The sequence below is a fragment of the Bombina bombina genome, chromosome 1 (assembly GCF_027579735.1).
Source record: "Bombina bombina isolate aBomBom1 chromosome 1, aBomBom1.pri, whole genome shotgun sequence".
In the NCBI taxonomy this organism is placed as follows: domain Eukaryota; kingdom Metazoa; phylum Chordata; class Amphibia; order Anura; family Bombinatoridae; genus Bombina; species Bombina bombina.
In genome coordinates this window covers 86,081,613-86,104,793 of record NC_069499.1, presented here as the reverse complement: position 1 = coordinate 86,104,793, position 23,181 = coordinate 86,081,613, and the positions used below count along the sequence as shown (strand labels likewise).

At 41.7% G+C, this 23,181-nt stretch overlaps 1 protein-coding gene across 2 annotated transcripts in view; it reads right to left on the bottom strand.

The window, feature by feature from the left end:
- ATG2B (autophagy related 2B) overlaps positions 1–23,181 on the bottom strand; it is a 516,631-nt gene that overhangs the window by 329,412 nt on the left and 164,038 nt on the right. For both annotated transcript variants that reach the window (XM_053697497.1, XM_053697498.1), the window contains exons 18-20: positions 6,673–6,815; positions 3,237–3,394; positions 2,422–2,594 (exon numbers count right to left, since the gene is read on the bottom strand). In XM_053697497.1, coding sequence (XP_053553472.1) covers positions 2,422–2,594; positions 3,237–3,394; positions 6,673–6,815 — 474 coding nt within the window. The remainder of the gene's footprint in view (positions 1–2,421; positions 2,595–3,236; positions 3,395–6,672; positions 6,816–23,181) is intronic.

Sequence of the window (23,181 nt, the reverse complement as noted above, 5' to 3'; positions counted from 1 at the left end):
GAGAATGACCCTTACCTCCCGTAATATCAGAAATAATTTCAGCTAATCCTGGCCCAAACAAAGTTTTACCCTTGTAAGGAATAGACAAAAGCTTAGATTTTGATGACACATCCGCAGACCAGGACTTCAACCATAAGGCCCTGCGAGCCAAAACAGCAAAACCAGACATTTTTGCTCCCAACCTGATGACCTGTAAAGAGGCATCCATGATAAATGAATCAGCTAACCTAAGAGCCTTAATCCTATCTTGGATCTCCTCCATAGGCGCATACTTCTGAGTAGAGTGAGACAAAGCATCCAACCAATATGCTGCTGCACTGGTTACAGTAGCAATACACACCACAGGCTGCCATTCCAGACCCTGGTGAACATAAATCCTTTTAAGCAACGCTTCCAACTTCTTATCCATAGTATCTTTAAAGGAACAGCTATCCTCAATGGGAATAGTGGTCCTCTTAGCCAAGGTGGAAATCGCTCCCTCCACCTTGGGGACTGTCTGCCAAGACTCCCTAACAGAATCAGCAATTGGAAACATTTTCTGAAAAATAGAAGGGGAAAAAGGAACCCCTGGCTTCTCCCACTCCCGTGCAATAATCTCAGAAGCACGGTCAGGAACAGGAAAAACCTCCACCTCTGAGGGAACATCAAAATACTTGTTAAGTTTATTAGATTTTGGAATAACTACTAACATAGTATCAGAATCCTCCAAAGTAGCCAAAACCTCTGTAAGAAGCGCACGGAGGTGTTCAAGCTTAAATCTAAAAATCACTGCTTCAGAATCAGAAGAAACAACCATACTCTCTGAATCTGACATTTCCCCCTCAGACGCTATGGAAGAATCCTCCCCCTCAGACCTATGGAAAGAAACATTCAGCATAGCCATACTTGATTCAGATACCTTGACAACTGAATCCTTATAACTCTTTTTACGCTTTCCCTGAAACGCAGGAAAAACCGCCAGGGCATTAGTTACCGCAGAGGATATCTGGGTAGAAATGTCCTGCAAGGAAACTCCAACTGGAGTAGAAACACTGGGTACTGCATGAGATGACACTAAATGAAGGGACACATGAGGAGAAAGCTGCGGCATATTCTGAACAGAAGACCCCTGAACAGCATCCACCCCAGCTAATGATGGCTCAGGAAAAATCTTTTCCCTACACTGTAAGGTCCTCTCAATACATGAGGCACAAAAAGGCATTGGAGTTTCCACATTAGAATCAAAACACAAGCTGCATGTAACATCTTGCAAAGCTTCTTCCAGCTCTACCAAAAACAAATCAAATTGGCTTAAAAAAAATGTAAAAACAAAAAATGTTACTATCACTTTAAATTTTAAACTGCAACTTTTTTACTGCAAAAAAATATGATTGCTTTAAAAATTAAAAAAACACCTTCAGGCAGCCTCCTTACCTCAACAGACCCTGCTGAAGTGCCTACCTGACCCCCTGAAGCTGGAAAATATTGACAATCCGGACCCAGCAGCCTTTGAAAGCAATGAAAACCGCCAAGCAGACTAAGACCCGCCCCTTCATGGGTGTGGCTAAAAGACTGGCTTCCATTACAGTGAAAAAGTAAAAAAGATTTTTAAAAAACAACACAGAGCATCTCCTGAGTGTCATACAGTGCCCAAATAATGCCCAAATATAAACCCACACTGGTTTAACAGTCCCTGTACCCATCAAAGTGCCAAACTCTCTTTTAATAAAGAAATAAAAACCGGCACTTACCTGAGTCACATCTGCCCGGCAGCAGCGCAGCTCACAGATATGGAAAGGCTTCCTTCCTCCATAGACCCGTGGAACAAATGAAGGACTGACTAAAGTTAAGCAGGCATTCAGGGTAGGGCAGCACCAAACATGAAAGGCACGGTGAAATGAAAAATCCCACCAGTTTTCAAGTGCTCAAAAACCACCACAGCTCTACTGAAGAGACTGATTTGGAACACAGCTAGACCCCAGTAAAAAAACAGATCAAACAGCTATGCTTTAAAAATAATAAACTCTTAATCTACAGACACCTAAAAACATTACCACCTCCTTGCATATGCAAAGAGAATGACTGGAGGTTATGGGTAAGGGGGTGGTATTTAACAGCTTTGCTGTGGTGCTCCTTGCCGCCTCCTGCTGGACAGGAGTGATATCCCAACAGTAATTAAGATGATCCGTGGACTCACTATATCTTAGGAAAGAAATATATATATATATTTTATATATATATATATATATATATATATATATATATATATATGTATATGTAAAATTATACATATTATGTTATGTTTATAATATAATAGACACATACAAACTAAATTACCATAGGATCAAAAGCATAAGAAATTGATTTACATTTGGTATTTTACAAATATTTGCACAGCATTGGACAATGAGTTAGACCAGACAACACAATAAGAATGTTTACCTTAACGTCGGTGAATATAGAAACAAGCCCATGGTTCACATTTATAAGCAGAGACAGAAAACTTTGAGAATGCTTATTTTGTGACTCTAGTTTTTTCTTTCTCCGACTGTGATAGTTCGAATCCAGGATATGATCAAATTGTAAGACCTCTTCCTCGGAGCCACTGTCCTCATCTGCAGGATAACAAAGCAAGTGAAATCATTTACCTTTATTTAACGCACAATTCAGTAGTTTGCACACATCCTGTTACATATAAAGATGCTAGCTTTTACATTAATCAAGAAATAAAAAGGTAATTTATGTTTAGTGAATTAAAACTCAGTACAATTATTTGTCTGGTTTTAGTGGGTCAGCATTAATTATAGTTTCAAAATTGGCTCTTATGGCCCTATGTGTAGTTCATCAATGGTGACTAATATTTTGTCTTTTGTTGTACATGTTTCTCTCTACAGGGAGCTCATACTCATCGCAAGATGCATGGAGGAAGAGAAATATGAACTTAAATTAACCTTCCAGATGACTGACACCTCTTGTAATGTAGGTGATCACCTTTCACACATTGACCTACATATTAAAATTAGCATAACCCTAAAGCCTTCCTCTTTAAAATGAGGCTTTTCATTCACCTCTAGGTGTTACAAGCATCACTGTTATGGTCCCCAGACAACCATACAAAGATCAGCCTGGTGTGCAGTGAATCAGTCAATTATTCTTAGTGCTCTGAAGTTTCGATTGAGGAGTCCCATGCAATAGCGGTGCAGCCATGACCTCCCAATATGGCAGGCCATAGTCAGAAACAATAAATTTGACTTTACCATAATGAACAGTTGATCTTAATGGGTTTGAGCCATCTTTACTAAAGGTGTTGATCAGTTGGCTGGCAACAGAAAGTCCAATCCCATATGATAGGTTTTCAAAGGTTTCCACTGGAGATGGAGCTGTTGGCTCCCAGAGCAATAAGTCATTGCTTATCCTAAAAAAAAAGGAGAATAATGTCATTAAAAAAAAAAATGGTTCACTAGAAAACAACTCACCTTTTAAAGGAAAATTAAAGTCAAAATAAACGTTCATGTTGTAACTAATTTCAATGTATTTCTCTTATCACATTTATTTTGTTTTCTTGGTATCTTTTGTTGAAAAGCATACCTAGGTAGGCTCAGGAGCAGCAATGCTCCCAGTAGTGCATTGCTGCTCCTGAGCCTACCTAGCTGATGATGGGTAGCTACATACATATACTTGTTATCTGGCTCACTAGATGTGTAGAGCTGGCTCCCAGTAATGCATTGCTGCTCTGGAACTGATTTTAACTATATGTTTAAACACTCAGCAGAGGTTTAACACATATTTATATGCAAGCAAATGTGAAATATTAAAATACTAGAGCATTTTGTTTTTGCACTTTTATGTCCAGTTAGTTTATAAACTAATTTACCTTACTCATTATCAAGTAATTGGCAAATCACATTAATGGAAGTCGATCTTACACTATAGAGTTTTGCCTTTAAATCTTGTAATTGTTATGCAAGCAAGTCTGTAAAATCCCTCAATATATATATATATATATATATATATAGATAGATAGATAGATAGATAGATAGATTAGATAGATAGATTAGATAGATAGATAGCCTGTTAATGCCATAATACAAATACTTAGCAGCAAAATTCTACTGCATATTTCAGTTCTGTGGAACTCATAACAAAGAAGAGTGGCTTGTTGTTTTTCATTTAAGGTTTAAACCGAACTACAGGTAGAAAACCAGTTATCCAAACTGCTTGGGACTTGGAATATTTGTATATTGGCATCTGTAAAATGGGACAGTTTGGCGAGGGGATGGAACCAACAATATTTTGTCATTTAGGTAATATTTAAACTTAATAAAGAAGCTTATACACAGGACCGTCTTTAACACAGGGCAAAAGGGGCAGCTGCCCAGGGCCCAGTTTCTGTTGAGGGGCCCAATAGTCCTAAAAAAAAAAAAAATTTTTTTTTTTTTTTTTTTATGGTCATACCAGACTGCTGATGGATGTGACATGGGGAACACACACATTCAGTCCTAATACTGTCACAGTCAAAAGTACTCTGCTTATATTTTTTTTTTTTAAACTGTGCCAGACTGTGCCTGTGTCATGTGACATGCCAAGCTATTGCCATGTGCTGTTTTAGATGTGCACTGTGCAGCACTGAATGCAAAGTCCTAACTCAGAATTCAGCCATTCCCACAGCATCATATAAGGTCCTACTGGGGTTACCAATGTTACCAGGTAACTGCTCTGGTGGTAGGGATTGTTTCTGGGTAGGGCTGACTGTAGGCGCATGCAGCAGAAAGCTGGTGCGGCAAGCACATGAGGATTTGAGCATCTGTGCAGCTGCATACACTGCTCTATTCAGTCTTGAGGCTGTGTGACTCATCTCACACTGTATCCATGCAGTCTTGGACAGACAGCATCCAGTCTGCTGGTCCCCTTAGCCCTGCTCTTTCTGCTGTGGCCCTAAGATCAACTAACTGAAGTTTATTAGAGGAACAGTGCTTTGTAGAAAGGTGTCAGTGGGAAGAATAAGTGAGTGCACACATACCCCTCCCCATGCAGCATTGTCTAGTGCAGAGTGAGAGGGAACTTGTTTCTAGCAAAGAAGTGACATGTGTTGCTGTGGCTGATGTATAGTGTCATGCTGATACTTCACACATTAATGTAAGGTTTATTTTTATAGTTTATGTTTTCTCTCTGTCTCAGATTTTACAGCTTCCCATAGTAGTTCTGTTGTTCCAGTCAGTAAACTTATACTGCACCTCCATGCTTCCTCCTCATTGTTTACCTTGCTTTGCTCCTGTTGCTGCCCTAAATCTCTTTAACCAGCTAACCTCACACCAGAATCACATTCAAAAGAATATTAAATGAATCCACAGTGGAGGAATTTATATATTTATTTACTTATTAGTACTGCTTAGGTCCAGTTTCACATATTGCAATTTATTTATTTTTTTAAAATGATTAGCTCAGCAGTGGATAATCCACTGCTGGACTAATAATAAAAAAAAAAATTGATTTAGTTGTTTTTTGGAATGTTGGGTGGAGAGCGTAATTGCATTGGGGGGGGGGGGGGGCAAGAAAATGTTTGCCCAGGGTCCGGTCAATATTAAAGACGGCCCTGTCCTCATTGTTTACCTTGCTTTGCTCCTGTTGCTGCCCTAAATCTCTTTAACCAGCTAACCTCACACCAGAATCACATTCAAAAGAATATTAAATGAATCCACAGTGGAGGAATTTATATATTTATTTACTTATTAGTACTGCTTAGGTCCAGTTTCACATATTGCAATGTATTTATTTTTTTAAAATGATTAGCTCAGCAGTGGATAATCCACTGCTGGACTAATAATAAAAAAAAAATTGATTTAGTTGTTTTTTGGAATGTTGGGTGGAGAGCGTAATTGCATGGGGGGGGGGGGGGGGGGGCCAAGAAAATTTTTGCCCAGGGTCCAGTCAATATTAAAGACGGCCCTCCTTATACATGTAAGATAAAGGTTAGTTTTATATCATTTTTAATACATTTTTATACATAGTACCCTCGTACAGTACTGTAATTAGAAAGGTAATATTTGTTGCATAAAATAAATACAGAGTATTTGAATTTTAGAACATGTTATCAAACACAAGCAGAGAAGGCTTACAGGTAGGGAAAAATAATAATTTTTTATTATTATTTTTTTTTATTATTAATTAAAAAATTTGGATTTCAGATAAAGTTTGGAATTCCAGATTTTGTACTTGTATAATTGTTCTTGTTTCAATCTGTTTGTAGGTTTTCTTATTTAATGGAACATGAAACCCAAAACATTTGTTTCAAGATTCACATAGAAAATACAATTTTAAACAAAATTCCAATTTACTTCTATTATCTAATTTGCTTCATTCTTCAGATATTCTTTGTTGAAGAAATAGCAATGTACATGTGTGAACCAATCACAGGAGGCATCTATGTACAGTCGCCAATCAGCAACTACTGAGCCAATTTATATATACTTTTCAACAAAAGGATATCAAGAGAATGAAGCAAATTAGATAATAGAAGTAAATTGGAAAGTTGTTCAAAATTACATGCTCTTTAACAGTCAAATATTGTTTTACACACAGTATTGTTGACATAGCCTGCAGTCATTAAACTATAGTTCCAAACTTAGTGTTTGATTTTTGAAATTTTGCTCTTTGTGTTTAGTCTCATCCCTTTCTATCATTCTTTTCACTCACCTATTATAAAGCTTTTCATAGAAAGTTTTGTTCGGCAACGTTAAATATACGCTTGGTAATGTCAGTTCTAGTACGTAGTGAGAATTATTAATGGCTTTTTCTTGGAATTCCGTCATTTCTATTGCATCTCCAGGCATCACCATCTGAAAAAGAAGACTTGTTATATGAATAAAGTACATTGTTATCATAACCACAGTATTTGAAATAAAATTCTAAAACAATAGATAATGTTTTTGAAACTTAGAAACTTTAGAATTCCAAGTGATGAATGCAGAAAACAAAATTTATGCTTACCTGATAAATTTCTTTATTTCCGGATATGGTGAGTCCACGGCGTCCTCAGTTACTGTTGGGAATATCACTCCTGGCCAGCAGGAGGAGGCAAAGAGCACCAGAGCAAATTTGTTAAGTATTCCTCCCCTTCCCACAATCCCCAGTCAGTCATTCGACGGAAGGAAAATGGAGAAAAGGAGAAACACAAGGTGTAGAGGTGCCTGAGTTTTAGTACAAAAAAAAAAAAAACTGTCCTTAAAATACAGGATGGGGCCGTGGACTCACCATATCCGGAAATCATTTTTTTTATCAGGTAAGCATAAATTTTGTTTTCTTTCCTAAGATATGGCGAGTCAAAAGCATCCTCAATTACTGTTGGGAACCAATAACCAAGCTAAAGGACACGGAGGACTAGAGGGATATACCTAAACAGAAGGCACCACTGCTTGAAGAACCTTTCTCCCAAAAGAAGCCTTGGCTGAGGCAAAAGTATCAAATTTATAAAATTTGGAAAAAGTATGCAAAGAGGACCAAGTTGCAGCCTTGCAAATCTGCTCCACAGAAGCTTAATTTTTGAAAGCCCAAGAAGAAGAAACAGCTGTAGTGAAATGAGTTATGATTCTCTCAGGAGGCTGATGTCCAGCAGTCTCATATGCCAAACGAATAATACTTCTCAACCAGAGAGAAAGAGAAGTAGCAGTAACTTTCTGACCTTTATGTTTCCCAGAAAAACAAACAAACAATGCAGAAGATTGCCGAAAATCCTTGGTCGTCTGCAAATAGAATTTAAGAGCACACACAACATCTAGGTTGTGTAACAAACGTTCCTTATGAGAAGAAGGATTAGGAGACAGAGAAGGAACAACAATCTCCTGATTAATATTTCTATCCGAAACAACCATTGGAAGAAAACCAAACTTGGTACGAAGAACTGCCTTATCTTCATGAAATATGAGATAAGGTGAGTTGCACTGCAAAGCTGAGAGTTTAGAAACTCTCCTAGCAGAAGAGATAGCAGTACGAAACAAAACCTTCCAAGATAACAACTTAATATCTATTGAATGCATTGGCTCAAACTGAGCCTGTTGCAAAACTTTAAGGTTAAAACAAGGTTAAAACTCCAAGGTGGAGCAACAAAAGGATTGCACATCTGGCACGTCCGCAAGAAGCTTGTGCGGGAAAATAGATAGAGCAGAAATCTGGCCCTTCAGAGTACTAACAGACAAACATTTCACCAGATCTTCCTGGAGAAAAGATAAAATTCTTGGAATCCTGACCCTATTTCAAGAGTATCCCTTGGATTCACACCAATGAAGATATTTACACCATATCTTATGGTAAATCTTTCTAGTAATAGGCTTACGAACCTGAATCATGGTCTCAATGACCGACTCCACGCTTAGATAAAATTAAGCATTCAATCTCCAAGCAGTCAGTGTCAGCCATATAGTCAGTCCAGGATTAGGAGCAACTGCTAGAGTGATAATTGACACACACGCCAGCACACTGAGAGAAAACCAGGACGTGACCCACTCAGGAAAAGAAAAAAACTGTTAGTATGCAGGAAAAGAAAACTGTGTACTCACAGATGATGCAGGGCCACGGGAACAGGTTCTTGATGAGAAGCAGGAGAACAATGTAAAGAAACTTAAAAGCAGGCAGAGGATGATCCGTTAGAGTGGTCAGGCAAAGCAGAGGTCTGTATAACTTTAAAGCAGGCAGAGGACGATCCATTAGAGTGGTCAGGCAAGCAATGGTCAAATTCTTTTTAAGCAGATTTAAGGATAAGGCACTCACGGTCAGTATACAAGCCAGGAAGCAAAATCCGACAAACGGGCACCAGAGAGAAGTCCCGCCGGAGATTTAAAGGGCCGTGACGACTTAGGTGTTGTGACACAGGAAGGCTGTGTCACGTTACTAGGCAACGTGACGCGGCGAAAAGGGAGAGAGAGAGATCCGGGAGACGCATCGACACAGCAATGATTGGATCATGACAGTCAGCTTCAGAGAAACGAGATTTGGATGAAGAAAAGGACCCTGAAGTAGAAGGTCCTTCCTCAGAGGGAGTCTCCACGGTGGCAGAGACGACATTTCCACAAGGTCTGCATACCAGATCCTGCATGGCCATGCCGGAGCTATTAAAATCACTGATGCGCTCTCCTGCTTGATCCGAGCAATGACTCGTGGAAGTAGAGCAAACGGGGGGAAAAGGTATGTCACCCCCATTTGATGTTTCTCCTGTAGAACACCTCCGGATGGAGTTCCCATACCCCAGGATGAAAAGTCTGTCTGCTCAGGAAATCCACTTCCCAGTTGTCCACTACTGGAATGTGTATGGCAGATAGGCAGCAATTGTGAGCTTCCACCCACTGACTGATTCAAGCCACCTCCATCATTGACTAAGGAACTCAGAGTTCCTCCGTGGTCGTTGATGTTAGTCACTGAGGTTATGTTGTCTGACTGGAACCTGATAAACGGGGATAAGGCCAGTTGAGGCCAAGCCACCAAGGCATTGAAGATCGCTGGCAACTCCAAAATGTTTATAGGAAGAGCAGATTCCTCCTGAGACCAAAGTCCTTGCCCTTCAATGAGTCCCAGAGTGCTCTACAGCCCATCAGACTGGCGTCCCTGGTCACAATCACCCATGAGAGTCTCCGAAAGCATGTCCCCTGAGACAGATGTTCCTGAGACAGCCACCACGGAAGGGAGTCTCTTGTCGACTGATCTAGAACTATCTTCTGAGACAGATCTGCATAATCCCCATTCCATTGACTGAGCATGCATAACTGAAGAGATCTCAAATGAAATCGAGCAAAAGGAACTATGTCCATGGAAACCATCAGACCAATTACCTCCATACATTAGGCCACTGATGGCCGTACAGCAGACTGTAGAGATAGGCAAGAGGAAAGAATCTTGGCTTTTCTGACTTCCGTCAGGAATATTTTCATTGATAGGGAATCTATAATTGTTCCTAGGAAGACCACGCTTGTAGCCAGAATTCTTTCCCAAATTCACCTTCCATCTGTGAGAGCAAAGAAAAGACAACAAGATCTCTGTGTGAGATTTTGCAAGTTGAAAAGATGGTGCCTGAACCAAAATGGCATACAGATAAGGCACAACTGCATTTCCCCAAGACAGAATCACTGCCAAAAGAGCCCCCAGGACCTGGGAGCTGTGGCGAAGCCAAATGGAAGAGCCACAAACTGAAAGTGTTTGTCCAAAAAGGCAAATCTCAGATATTTGATGATCCCTATGAATGGGAACATGTAGGTACGCATCCTTCAGGTCTACGGTCGTCATGAACTGACCCTCTTGCACTAAAGGAAGAATAGAACGGATAGTCTCCATCTTGAAGGATGGCAGTCTGAGAAGCTTGAGACACTTCAGATCTAGAATAGAATAAGTCTAAAAGTTCCCTCTTTTTTGGGAACCATGAACAGATTGGAATAGAACCCTAGACCCTGTTCCTGTACTGGAACTATCACCCCCATGAGGCAAAGATCCTGTACACATTTAAAGAACACCTCTCTTTTCATTTGGTCTGCAGATAATCTTGAGAGAGGAAACCTGCCCCTGGGAGGAACGGTCTTGAATTCTAATTTGTAACCCTGGGATACTATGTCCACGGCCCACGGATCTGGAACATCTTGTATCCAAGCTTGAGAAAACAGAGAGAGTCTGCCCCCTACTGAATCTGGTCCCGGATCGGGGCAAACCCTTCATGCTGACTTAGACTCAGCTGCAGGCTTCTTAGATTGCTTCCCTTGTTCCAAGACTGACTGGGTTTCCAAGAAGGCTTGCACCATTCCTGCATGGTAGAAGAGGGGGAAGACTTGCCTCTGAAGTTACGAAAGGAACGAAAATTACTCTGACGACTTTCGGCCTATTCTTCTTATCTTGTGGCAGAAAAGATCATTTACCACCCGTGATGTCAGAAATAATTTCTGCCAAACCCGGCCTAAACAAGGTGTTACCCTTGTAAGGAATCGCCAAAAGCTTAGACTTAGAGGAAACATTTGCTGACCAAGATTTCAGCCATACGCTCTACACGCCAAAATCGCTAAACCAGATATTTTGGCTCCCAACTTGATGACCTGCAATGAGGCATCACTAATAAAGGAATTGGCTAACTTAATGGCCTTAATCCTATTTTGTATCTCCTCCAAAGCAGTCTGCTTGAAGAAACTCAGACAAAACGTCAAACCAATAAGATGCCGCACTTGTCACTGTAGCAATCCACACCGCTGGTTGCCATTGGAGACCCTGATGAATATACATCTTTTTCAAGTAAGCCTCCAGCTTCTTGTCCATAGGGTCCTTGAAAGAGCAGCTATCCTCAATAGGAATAGTAGTTCTCTTGGCCAGGGTAGAAATCGCCCCTTCCACCTTGGGTACCGTTAACAAAAACACAAAGGTGTCTAAGCTTAAATCTGAAAGAAACAACTTCAGCATCAGAAGAAGGAATTATACTATCCGAATCTGAGATCTCACCCTCAGAGGCTACCGAAAGTATCTTCCTCTTCAGACTTATGAGAAAGAGCAACTTGGCTAGCCTGGACTAGATCAGAAACCTAATTTTCCTCTTGCGTCTTCCCTGAAGCATGGGAATGACAGCTAATGCCTCAGATACCGCTGAGGATAACTGGGAAGCAATTTCTACATGCAAATATACTCCTCCAGGAGATTGCGAGTAACAGCAGGGCACTGCATGTGTTAAGGCTTAGGACGTGTGAGGAGAAAGCTGCGGCATTGTCTGAGCAGCATTAACCTGAGAGAGTGGTGGCTCAGCAACAAAAAGTCTATCTTTGTACATTTATTTTAACACTGTCCCTTTAAGAGCATTCGTTCCCAAAATAAACACGGATTGTTAAACAGGGCTTAATATAACCTCCTTTTTAATTTACCATATAAATTGTGAGCAAAATGAATGCCCAAACCTCTCTAAAGTGTAATTGAGGCTTTATAAGAAAAAACAGGATACCTCTACACCTCAGTGATATCACTGGAAGTACCTACCTGCCCCCTCTGCACTCCGGAATCATAGGCCGGCTTGAAAAAGGAGCCTGTAGTGATTTCTAGCAGCTCCATATAATTTCTGCAGAGGCTTGACGAAAAAACATCCACTTCTGCTATAGGCTACGCCACTATAAGGAAAAGTATGCGCTTTAGGGAAAATTACCGCCTCAGAGAAGGATCCGCATCCCTCTAGTATGACAGAGGCGGTCCCGGCAGCCATAACAAAATACTTTTATCGGAACTCCGCTCCGTGACATGTCTTAGGCCTTAGTTCCTAAACTGAGACATGCACCGGATCCATCCGTTTTACCACCGGATCCCTAGGGAATACTACTGAGACACCAGTGATTAACACACACAACTCTCTAAGCCCCAGTGCCTGCTACCTGCCAAATGAGTCCTGTAAGATATCACAGGAATCTAGGACCAAATAAAGTGCAACTATTCTGTTTTAGTGCCAGTGTTCCGTTTCTCTCACAAAAAAACAAAAATGGCACTTAGCTGTACCTCTGGCTGTCCGGCAGGAGGACAGCTCACCAGGTATGAGAGGAAGCCACTCCTCACAGAGACCTGTGAAAACAAGAAAGGATAGAGTAAACCTACTAGACCCAGTCTTGACAGGAAAGATCAGAGCAAACCTACTCTGGTTTTCAAAATAATAAAATCTTGATTGAAGAAAAATCTTTTACAGACACCAAACTTCACCTCCTCCTTGCACTGCAGGCAAAGAGAATGACAGGGGATTGTGGGAAGGGGAGGGATACTTAACAGCTTTGCTGTGGTGCTCTTTGCCTTCTCCTTCTGGCCAGGAGTGATATTCCCAACAGTAATTGAGGACGCCGTAGACTCACCATATCTTAAGAAACAAATATTTTTACTAAAATATGAGGTAATATGTAGAATTGTCACCCAATTATGGCCACATTTCTGATGTATTATTTTTTTATGTTGTGTAAAAATATAAATATATTTCTCTTGCAAGGTGTATCCAGTCCACGGATTCATCCTTTACTTGTGGGATATTCTCATTCCCTACAGGAAGTGGCAAAGAGAGCACACAGCAGAGCTGTCCATATAACTCCCCCTCTAGCTCCACCCCCAGTCATTCTCTTTGCCGGCTCTAAGCACTAGGGTCTCTCTACGGGAGGGTAAAGTGAATGTGGTGTTAGAATTGTAGTTTTTATTATCTTCAATCAAAAGTTTGTTATTTTAAATGGTACCGGTTTGTACTGTTTACTCTCTAGCAGAAAAGTGATGAAGATTTCTGCTGAGAGGAAAATGATTTTATAATGTTGTAACTAAAATCCACTGCTGTTCCCACACAGGACTGAGGAGTACCAGAAAACTTCAGTTGGGGGGAACGGTTTGCAGGGTAATCTGCAATGAGGTATGTTCAGTCATTTATTTCTAGACAAGACTGAGATAATGCTAGAAGAGACTGACAATATCCCCATGAGGGTGGGTAAGCTATGTTCACAGACTTAGTAAGGAATTGAATGCTTACATAACAGGGCTAATTATGCTGGTTGACACTGACTCAGGGCAATCGATTGTTTATTTAAGAAAAATATAGTTTGTAGACACTTTGAAAGTCCTTTTGGGGTTCTTTCTGGGGTTATTACCCACATGGCTGGTTTTTATTCACTTAAAGGGACACTGTACCCAAAAATTTTCTTTCGTGATTCAGATTGAGCATGCAATTTTAAGCAACTTTCTAATTTACTCCTATTATCAAATTTTCTTCATTCTCTTGGTATCTTTATTTGAAATGCAAGAATGTAAGTTTAGATGCCGGCCCATTTTTGGTGAACAACCTGGGTTGTCCTTGCTGATTGGTGGATAAATTCATCCACCAATAAAAAAGTGCTGTCCAGAGTACTGAAACCAAAAAAAAGCTTAGATGCCTTCTTTTTCAATTAATGATAGCAAGAGAACGAAGAAAAATTGATAATAGGAGTAAATTAGAAAGTTACTTAAAATTGCATGCTCTTTCTGAATTACAAAAGAAAAAATGTGGGTACAGTGTCCCTTTAAGAGTGATTTACTAGGCCTCACAGCTCCGGAGTAGAGTGGGAGGGGCCTAATTTCGCGCCTCAGATGCGCAGTTAGAATTGCAGAGAAGTTCATGCTGCTTCATTTTCCTCTTGCGTCTTCCCTGAAGCATGGGAATGACAGCTAACGCCTCAGATACCGCTGAGGATACTTGGGAAGCAATTTCTACATGCTGTTTGAGGGCCTTATAGAAGCTATATTCCCCCAAATCTGATCCCTAAGGGCAGGTAGGGCCACAGCAAGGCTGTGGCAAGGTGCTGTACTATTTTTAACCGGGTGTTGGCTTTAGGCTGCTCCGGTTTGGGCATTAAGGGGTTAATCGTTTTGAAACTTGTGGTGCAATCTTATTAAGGCTTTAGGTACATACTGTGAAAATTTCAGGAGAATTGCTGCATTTTTCACTGTTTTGTAAAATTGTGTGCTCTTTTTATCTCTTAAAGGCACAGTAACGTTTTTTTCAAATTGTGTTTTTTATTTGATTAAAGTGATTTCCAAGCCTGCTTGTGTATATTACTAGTCTATTAAACATGTCTGACACTAAGGAAAATCCTTGTTCAATGTGTTTAAAAGCCATGGTGGAACCCCCTCTCAGAATGTGTCCCACTTGTACTGATATGTCTATACACTTTAAAGATCATATTGTTGCACTTAAGAATGTGGCCCAAGATGATTTTCAGACTGAAGGTAACGAGGGTAGCCCGTCTGCCTCTCCCCAAGTGTCACAACCAGTTACGCCCACGCAAGCGACGCCTAGTACCTCTAGTGCGTCTAACCCTTTTACATTACAAGACTTAGCGGCAGTCATGGATAATTCTCTTACAGCCTTCTTATCTAAACTGCCCGTGTTACCTGCAAAGCGTGATAGCTCCGTTTTAAGAACAGATTATGAGCATTCTGACGCTTTGGTAGCCGTATCCGATATACCCTCACAACGCTCTGAAGTGAGAGCGAGGGATTTGATGTCTGAGGGAGAAGTCTCTGATTCAGGAAGGGTTCTTCCTCAGACAGATTCAGATACATTGGCTTTTAAATTTAAACTAGAACACCTCCGCGTTTTGCTTAGGGAGGTATTAGCAACTCTGGATGACTGCGACCCTTTAGTGATCCCACAGAAATTGTGTAAAATGGACAAGTACCTAGAGGTACCTGTTTACGCGGATACGTTTCCGGTCCCTAAGAGGATTGCGGATATCGTTACTAGGGAGTGGGATAGACCAGGTGTTCCCTTTGCTCCCCCTCCTGTTTTTAAGAAAATGTTCCCCATACCCGACTCTGTGCGGGACTCGTGGCAGACGGTCCCTAAGGTGGAGGGGGCTGTTTCTACACTTGCCAAACGCACAACCATACCAATTGAAGACAGTTGTGCTTTTAAAGACCCTATGGATAAGAAGTTAGAGGGTTTACTTAAGAAAATTTTTGTTCAACAAGGTTTTCTTCTCCAACCTATTGCCTGCATTATTCCTGTAACTACTGCAGCTGCTTTCTGGTTTGAGGCGCTGGAAGACTCGCTCCAGACGGAGACCTCATATGAGGAAATTATGGATAGAATTAAGGCTCTAAAGCTAGCTAATTCTTTTATCACTGACGCCGCTTTCCAAATAGCTAAGTTAGCGGCAAAAAATTCAGGTTTCGCCATTTTGGCGCACAGGGCGCTATGGCTAAAGTCCTGGTCGGCCGATGTGTCGTCTAAATCCAAGTTTTTGAACATTCCTTTCAAAGGAAAGACCCTCTTTGGGCCTGAATTGAAAGAGATTATTTCAGATATCAACGGGGGAAAAGGCCATGCTCTCCCTCAGGACAAGCTCTTAAGACAAAGAACAAAGCTAATTTTCGTTCCTTTCGCAATTTCAAGAACGGCCCCGCTTCATCCTCTCCGGCTGCAAAGCAAGAGGGTAACGCTTCACAGCCCAAGGCAACCTGGAAACCTTACCAGGGCTGGAATAAGGGTAAACAGGCCAAAAAGCCTGCAGCTGCCACCAAGACAGCATGAAGGGGTAGCCCCCGATCCGGGACCGGATCTAGTAGGGGGCAGACTCTCTCTCTTCGCTCATTAGAGATTGTAGCCCAGGGATACCTTCTAGAATTCAAGGACTCTCCTCCAAGGGGAAGGTTCCACATTTCTCGTCTGTCTACAGATCAGACAAAGAAAGAGGCATTTTTACGCTGTGTAGAAGATCTACATACAATGGGAGTGATCCACCCAGTTCCAATTGCAGAACAAGGACTGGGGTTTTACTCAAACCTGTTTGTGGTTCCCAAAAAAGAAGGAACTTTCAGACCAATCCTGAATCTCAAAATTCTAAACAAATTCCTCAGAGTCCCATCATTCAAGATGGAGACCATTCGGACAATCTTACCAATGATCTAGGAGGGTCAATATATGACTACCGTGGATCTAAAGGATGCGTATCTGCATATTCCTATCCACAAACATCATCACCAGTTTCTCAGGTTCGCCTTTCTGGACAAGCATTATCAGTTTGTGGCTCTTCCTTTCGGGTTGGCCCCTGCTCACAGAATTTTCACAAAGGTGCTAGGGTCCTTCCTGGCGGTTCTAAGACCGCGGGGCATAGCAGTGGCGCCTTACCTAGACGACATCTTAATTCAGGCGTCGACTTTCCAAACAACCAAGTCTCACACGGAGATCATATTGGCCTTTCTGAGGTCTCACGGGTGGAAGGTGAACGTCAAAAAGAGTTCTCTCTCCCCCCTCACAAGAGTTCCATTCCTAGGAACACTGATAGACTCGGTAGAAATGAAAATATTTCTGACGGAGGTCAGAAAGTTAAAACTGTTAACTACTTGCCGAGCTCTTCATTCCATTCCTCGGCCATCTGTAGCTCAGTGCATGGAGACAATCGGACTAATGGTAGCGGCAATGGACATAGTCCCTTTTGCTCGGATACACCTCAGACCACTGCAACTATGCATGCTCAAACAGTGGAATGGGGATTATGCAGATTTGTCTTCTCAAATTCAGTTGGACCAGGAGACCAGAGATTCTCTTCTCTGGTGGTTGTCTCAGGATCACCTGTCTCAGGGAATATGTTTCCGCAGGCCAGAGTGGATCATTGTAACGACCGACGCCAGTCTGTTAGGCTGGGGTGCGGTCTGGGACTCCCTGAAAGCACAGGGCTTATGGTCTCGGGAAGAAACTCTTCTTCCGATAAACATTCTGGAACTGAGGGCAATATTCAACGCTCTTCAGGCATGGCCTCAACTAGCTGCGGCCAAATTCATCAGATTTCAGTCGGATAACATCACGACTGTAGCTTACGTCAATTATCAGGGGGGAACAAAGAGTTCCCTAGAGATGACGGAAGTAACCAAAATAATCAGGTGGGCGGAGGATCACTCCTGCCATCTCTCAGCAATTCACATCCCAGGAGTAGACAACTGGGAGGCAGATTTTTCACACGTCAGACTTTTCACACGGGGGAGTGGGAACTCCACCCAGAGGTATTTGCCCAGCTGACTCAGCTATGGGGCACTCCAGAGTTGGATCTGATGGCGCCCCGTCAGAACACCAAACTTCCTCTCTACGGGTCCAGGTCCTGGGATTCCAAGGCGGTATTGATAGATGCTCTAGCAGCACCTTGGTCCTTCAATCTGGCTTATGTTTTTCCACCGTTTCCTCTTCTTCCGCGTCTGGTTGCCAGAATCAAGGCTTCGGTGATTCTGATAGCGTCTGCGTGGCCACGCAGGACTTGGTATGCAGACCTAGTGGACATGTCATCTGTCCCACCATGGACATTGCCAATGAGGCAGGATCTTCTGATACAGGGTCCGTTCAAGCATCCAAATTTAGTTTCTCTACGTCTGACTGCTTGGAGATTGAACGCTTAATTCTATCAAAGCGTGGGCTCTCTGAGTCAGTTATAGATACTCTGATTCAGGCTAGAAAGCCTGTCACCAGGAAAATCTAGATATGGCAGAAATATCTTTGTTGGTGTGAATCCAAGGGTTACTCATGGAGTAAGATTTGGATTCCCAGGATATTGTCCTTTCTCCAAGAAGGATTGGAGAAAGGATTGTCAGCTAGTTCCTTAAAAGGACAAATATCTGCTTTGTCTATCCTGTTACACAAGCGTCTGGCAGAGGTACCAGACGTTCAAACGTTTGCCCAGGCTTTAGTCAGAATCAAGCCTGTCTATAAACCCGTGGCTCCGCCATGGAGTTTGAATCTAGTTCTTTCAGTTCTTCAAGGGGTTCCGTTTGAACCTTTACATTCCATAGACATTAAGTTGTTATCTTGGAAAGTTTTGTTTTTGATAGCTATCTCTTCTGCTCGAAGAGTTTCAGAATTATCTGCCTTACAGTGTGATTCACCTTACCTGGTGTTCCACGCAGATAAGGTAGTTTTGCGTACCAAGCCTGGTTTTCTTCCTAAAGTTGTTTCTAACAAGAATATTAACCAGGAAATAGTTGTTCCTTCTCTGTGTCCTAATCCATCTTCAAAGAAGGAACGTCTACTACACAATCTTGATGTAGTTCGTGCTTTAAAGTTCTATTTACAAGCAACTAAGGATTTCAGACAAACATCTTCCTTGTTTGTTATCTATTCTGGTAAGAGGAGAGGTCAGAAAGCGACTGCTACCTCTCTTTCCTTTTGGCTGAAAAGCATCATCCGTTTGACCTATGAGACTGCTGGCCAGCAGCCTCCTGAAAGAATTACTGCTCATTCTACCAAAGCAGTGGCTTCCACATGGGCTTTCAAAAATGAGGCTTCTGTTGAACAGATTTGTAAGGCAGCGACTTGGTCTTCACTGCATACTTTTGCCAAATTTTACAAATTCGATACTTTTGCTTCTTTGGAGGCTATTTTTGGGAGAAAGGAGTGGTGCCTTCCGTTTAAGGTACATATCTTGTTCCCTCCCTTCATCCGTGTCCTAAAGCTTTGGTATTGGTATCCCACAAGTAAAGGATGAATCCGTGGACTGCATACACCTTACAAGAGAAAACAAAATTTATGCTTACCTGATAAATTACTTTCTCTTGCGGTATATCCAGTCCACGGCCCGCCCTGGCATTTAAGTCAGGTAAAAAAAAATTTGTTTAAACTACAGTCACCACTGCACCCTATGGTTTCTCCTTTTTCTTCCTAACCTTTGGTCGAATGACTGGGGGGTTGAGCTAGAGGCGGAGCTATATGGACAGCTTTGCTGTGTGCTCTCTTTGCCACTTCCTGTAGGGAATGAGAATATCCCACAAGTAAAGGATGAATCCATGGACTGGATACACCGCAAGAGAAAGTAATTTATCAGGTAAGCATAAATTCTGTTTGTTTTTTTCCATTTGAATATTTTATTATATTTTTTATTGAGGTAATAACATACAGAAAATAGGCAAATTATATCACAGAGTTCCAGTAAAATAAACATTAACATAGAGAATTTACTGAAATAATTAAATGTCAAAATAAAGGTACAGATATTGCCTGGTTATACAGATGAACCTCAAGTTTTCTGTTAAGGTAAGTCCCCTTCAAATATAGCAAGACGTAAGTTAAAGGAACGTTCCCCCTATTGGTGCAAAAAGGCCACTCTTGGGCCCCCTGGAAAGAAATAGAGACATAGTGGGGAAGAGGGAAAACAACAAAAAGTGCCACTCTTTTAGAAAAAAAAATGATGATGAGCAATTATTATATAGAATAGGCTGAGCAAATGAAATGTATTATAGAAGGAATCAAGCACTCTAGAGAACTCTGTCACCTATAAGGGGAATAAAGGTTAAAAAACTCCTGAAACTATGTCTAGGGTAGTGAGATCTCACACAGGAACAGTTCAAATAAGAGTCTAAATTAAATTAGTTACCTCACAGAAATATAGATGTCTAACATTGAGGGAACCGCAGAACCGCCTAACTTAAGGTGCTACACAGAAGACTAAATACTATAGCCATTTAAGGCTCATGGTAGGGAGTTACCAAAATAGTTTAGCAGTTCTCAGTAGAGTCAGTGTCTGCAAGTTTCTGGGCACGGCATGTGGAGGACTTGTCAGGTAAGTAAGGTATCTAGGAAGGAGCTAAATATAAGCGGTCACCTATGAGGGTCCTATGATATTTGTGTTTGAAGGGTCTAGAGGTTTGGCCCATTAACGTGTGGCGAACCACACTACAGCCTATATATTAGACCAGTAGCATATATAAAATCTATATAAAAACAAAATGTATCCCTCCACCTCGGCCCCATGTAGCGGGCCTCATCCTGTACCTACACATTAAAGGACATCTATTATCACTGGTCTAACCTTCTGGGCTGTGAGAAGAAATATCATTGAATGTGTGTCTCAAGCTCTAGGATGCATGTGAGAGGACTTGTTCTCAGCTAGGCATATTGACTCTGTGTGTATGCATGGTAAACCATATAAAAACAATTTAAATATTCAAGGAGTGTGGGATTTGCTTAAGCCCTCAGAAAACATTTCTAGAGGCAATAGGCTCCTAATTAAACATAAGGGAACTAGTGCAAGCAAAGAATACATTGGGCTGTATACCCCTAAGCTATTTTGCCCTGATCCTCCTCAGTCAAGGAAATATATAATCCCCTATCAAATTATCTGGGTTCTAGGCTGTGATATTGTGATACTGTAAAAGTTTAAATTTCTGAGATATATGTGAGCTTATAACTAAGCATGTTGACTCAGTATATATGCATTACAAACCATATAGAAAACTACTAAAGAACAAACAAAAATGATAGGCTTGTATTAACAGTCTTAATAATATCTCTAGCAGGATTAGATTCTAAAAATCTAAGATAACTAGTGGAAACGAATCTAAGAAGAAAAAAAACAAACAAATATTCTTAGACAGTAATCATACAAACTTATAGATATAATGCCATCAGAGGAAGTAAATGGATCAGATAATGAATGTCCAGCATGGTAAAGCTGCATATCTTGACAACGAACCTATTCCTAGCGCGAGATCTAAGGTACTAGACCTCTGTAACATTATGGATAGTTCCTGTGGGTAATTAACTATAGCAGCAGTTCTTATGCAGTCACCGCACCAAGAGGTAAACGCAGTTTCTGCCATGAAAAGTGTAGTAGCTTACCCCACACCAGTACTGTCCAGATCCTGTGTGATAGGAATGTTGTGGGGTCGCAGTAGAGTTATATACTCGATCCCCTTAACCTCTTGGAAGTAACGATCTGATAGTAAAATTGTTGTGGCAGCTGACTCTTCTTCAGACCAGTGTACGGTAGCGTCCTCAGAGACCGTCTTACAGGCTAATACATGACAATCATAGCCTGGGTCGCCAGGTCCCTGCCCCCTTAGCGTCAAGATATAAGGCGTGTGCATTAGAGTTTGCATAGCGGTTTGCAGGACTGTTACTCTGGCACTTGTGCGCCATAGGTGTGTAGTGGCCTGCTCCCCAGGGTCGTCTGCATCGCATGGGATTAAGTCAGTGCGGGGTGTCTCACAATGGCGCACTTCTTCAGCTGAGATATATAGTTGGAGTGGTGAATCTTTGTTTATGTCCTCCGGCATTACTGCCAAGGGTTGCAGAAGTTGGCCACCGACAGGGCCATGGGTTGTTCCCTTCATTGTATAGATCCAATCTGTCCGAGTCAGCTCCTCTTCTGCTGTCATGCCATCTGATATCCTCTTACTTGCAGGGAAAAGGATTTTAGAGAGCTGCTGTTCTAGAGTAGAGAAGTGAATCTGAATTGCCTGCAGAATCAATGTCTCCCATCTGTCTAGTGCATCCATAGTTTAGCTGCGCACTTTCCTTCTTTGTGGTAGTGGCTGATTTGCCCTGAAGTATTGTTTCAGTATGCTGAGAACAGAGATATGGCCAGAGATAACCACTCTGGTTTAGTAACCCAGAATCATAGATAGATCAAGAAAAAAAATTACGGTCGCCCCACACAAAAAAAACACGGACGGGGAGCCGTCTGAAGAAAAGAAAATTATCAGGTAAGCATAATTTAAAAAGTTTTTCTTCATTAACGGGAAGAGTCCACAGCTGCATTCATTACTTTTGGGAAAACAATACCCAAGCTATAGAGGACACTGAATGCTAAACGGGAGGGTACAAAGGCGGCGCATTCGGAGGGCACCAGGCCTGAACACCCAAAAATTACCCAACAAAAACCAGCTTCGTCCAAAGCCGGGAAGGAAAAGGCCCAAGGAAACTGTCCAACAGTTAGCCCAGAAAGCCCATTGCTAGAGACCGCTGAGCCAACAAGCCTCTGAAGAAACACAGTCAACCAGACACTTGATCCCGCAGAATCACCCCCTACCAGAAGGAAGGGAAAACAGTCATATTCTCCCAGAAGGGAAGATAACACAGATAAGAGAGTCTAAAAGGACCCCCCGAAACAACAAAATTGGGCACCAAAGAACCCAAAGGGAAACTTCCAGAGTGAAGTCCAGGAGAAACCGGGCAAAGCGCTGTAAAAGAACCCTACCGATCCAGCAGAAACAACAGGAGGAAAAAACCCAGACCCCCAGTCTGCATAGCATCCAAGGATTTTTATCAAAGAAGCCCTGTAAACCTGAAAAGGAGAAGATAACTCTTCTATTAAGCAGAGTACAAAACGTACCCAGGATAGGCAACCGAAGACAAAAACGTCCCCGTGAACCGCAGAAAAACAGCCGCAGAATATATAAATATTCAGAAAAACATAGGCCTTGCTCCCTAAGATTGATAGACAAACACAAGCCGTCAACACCAGAAAGCAAGTAGACTGCACACAACCATCTTCAGAAGAAGACTCCAAAGTAATACAGGACAACTCCTCCCCATAAAAGACAGAAAGAAGGAGCAGAGCCACCTAAGAAAAGGCTCACAAACCCATGGACCAAAGCAACAGAGCAAACAGATCACAGATCCTGCTCGGTTAAAAAGGACCAGCAACAAGCGACTGACATGTCCTAAAAACAGGGGATAAATTATCCCCTGCCACAAAGACCTTCGGGAAGTAAAAAGGGCTCGGGTAACAAAACCCTGTCGCAGCTCCCTCTACCGAAGGATAAGCCTCTCCCAAGGGAAAACCTCTAGGAACTTGGAAAAAGAACCAGGAGCTTTAGCTGACAACAAGCTCTCTAAATTCCAACGGCAGGCGAATAAGCCACAACACAAAGAACCAGCAGCTGTGGGTGGATTCAAACTCTCGACCTTTGGTTTACCACCAAGGTGTGCTAACCACTAAGCTA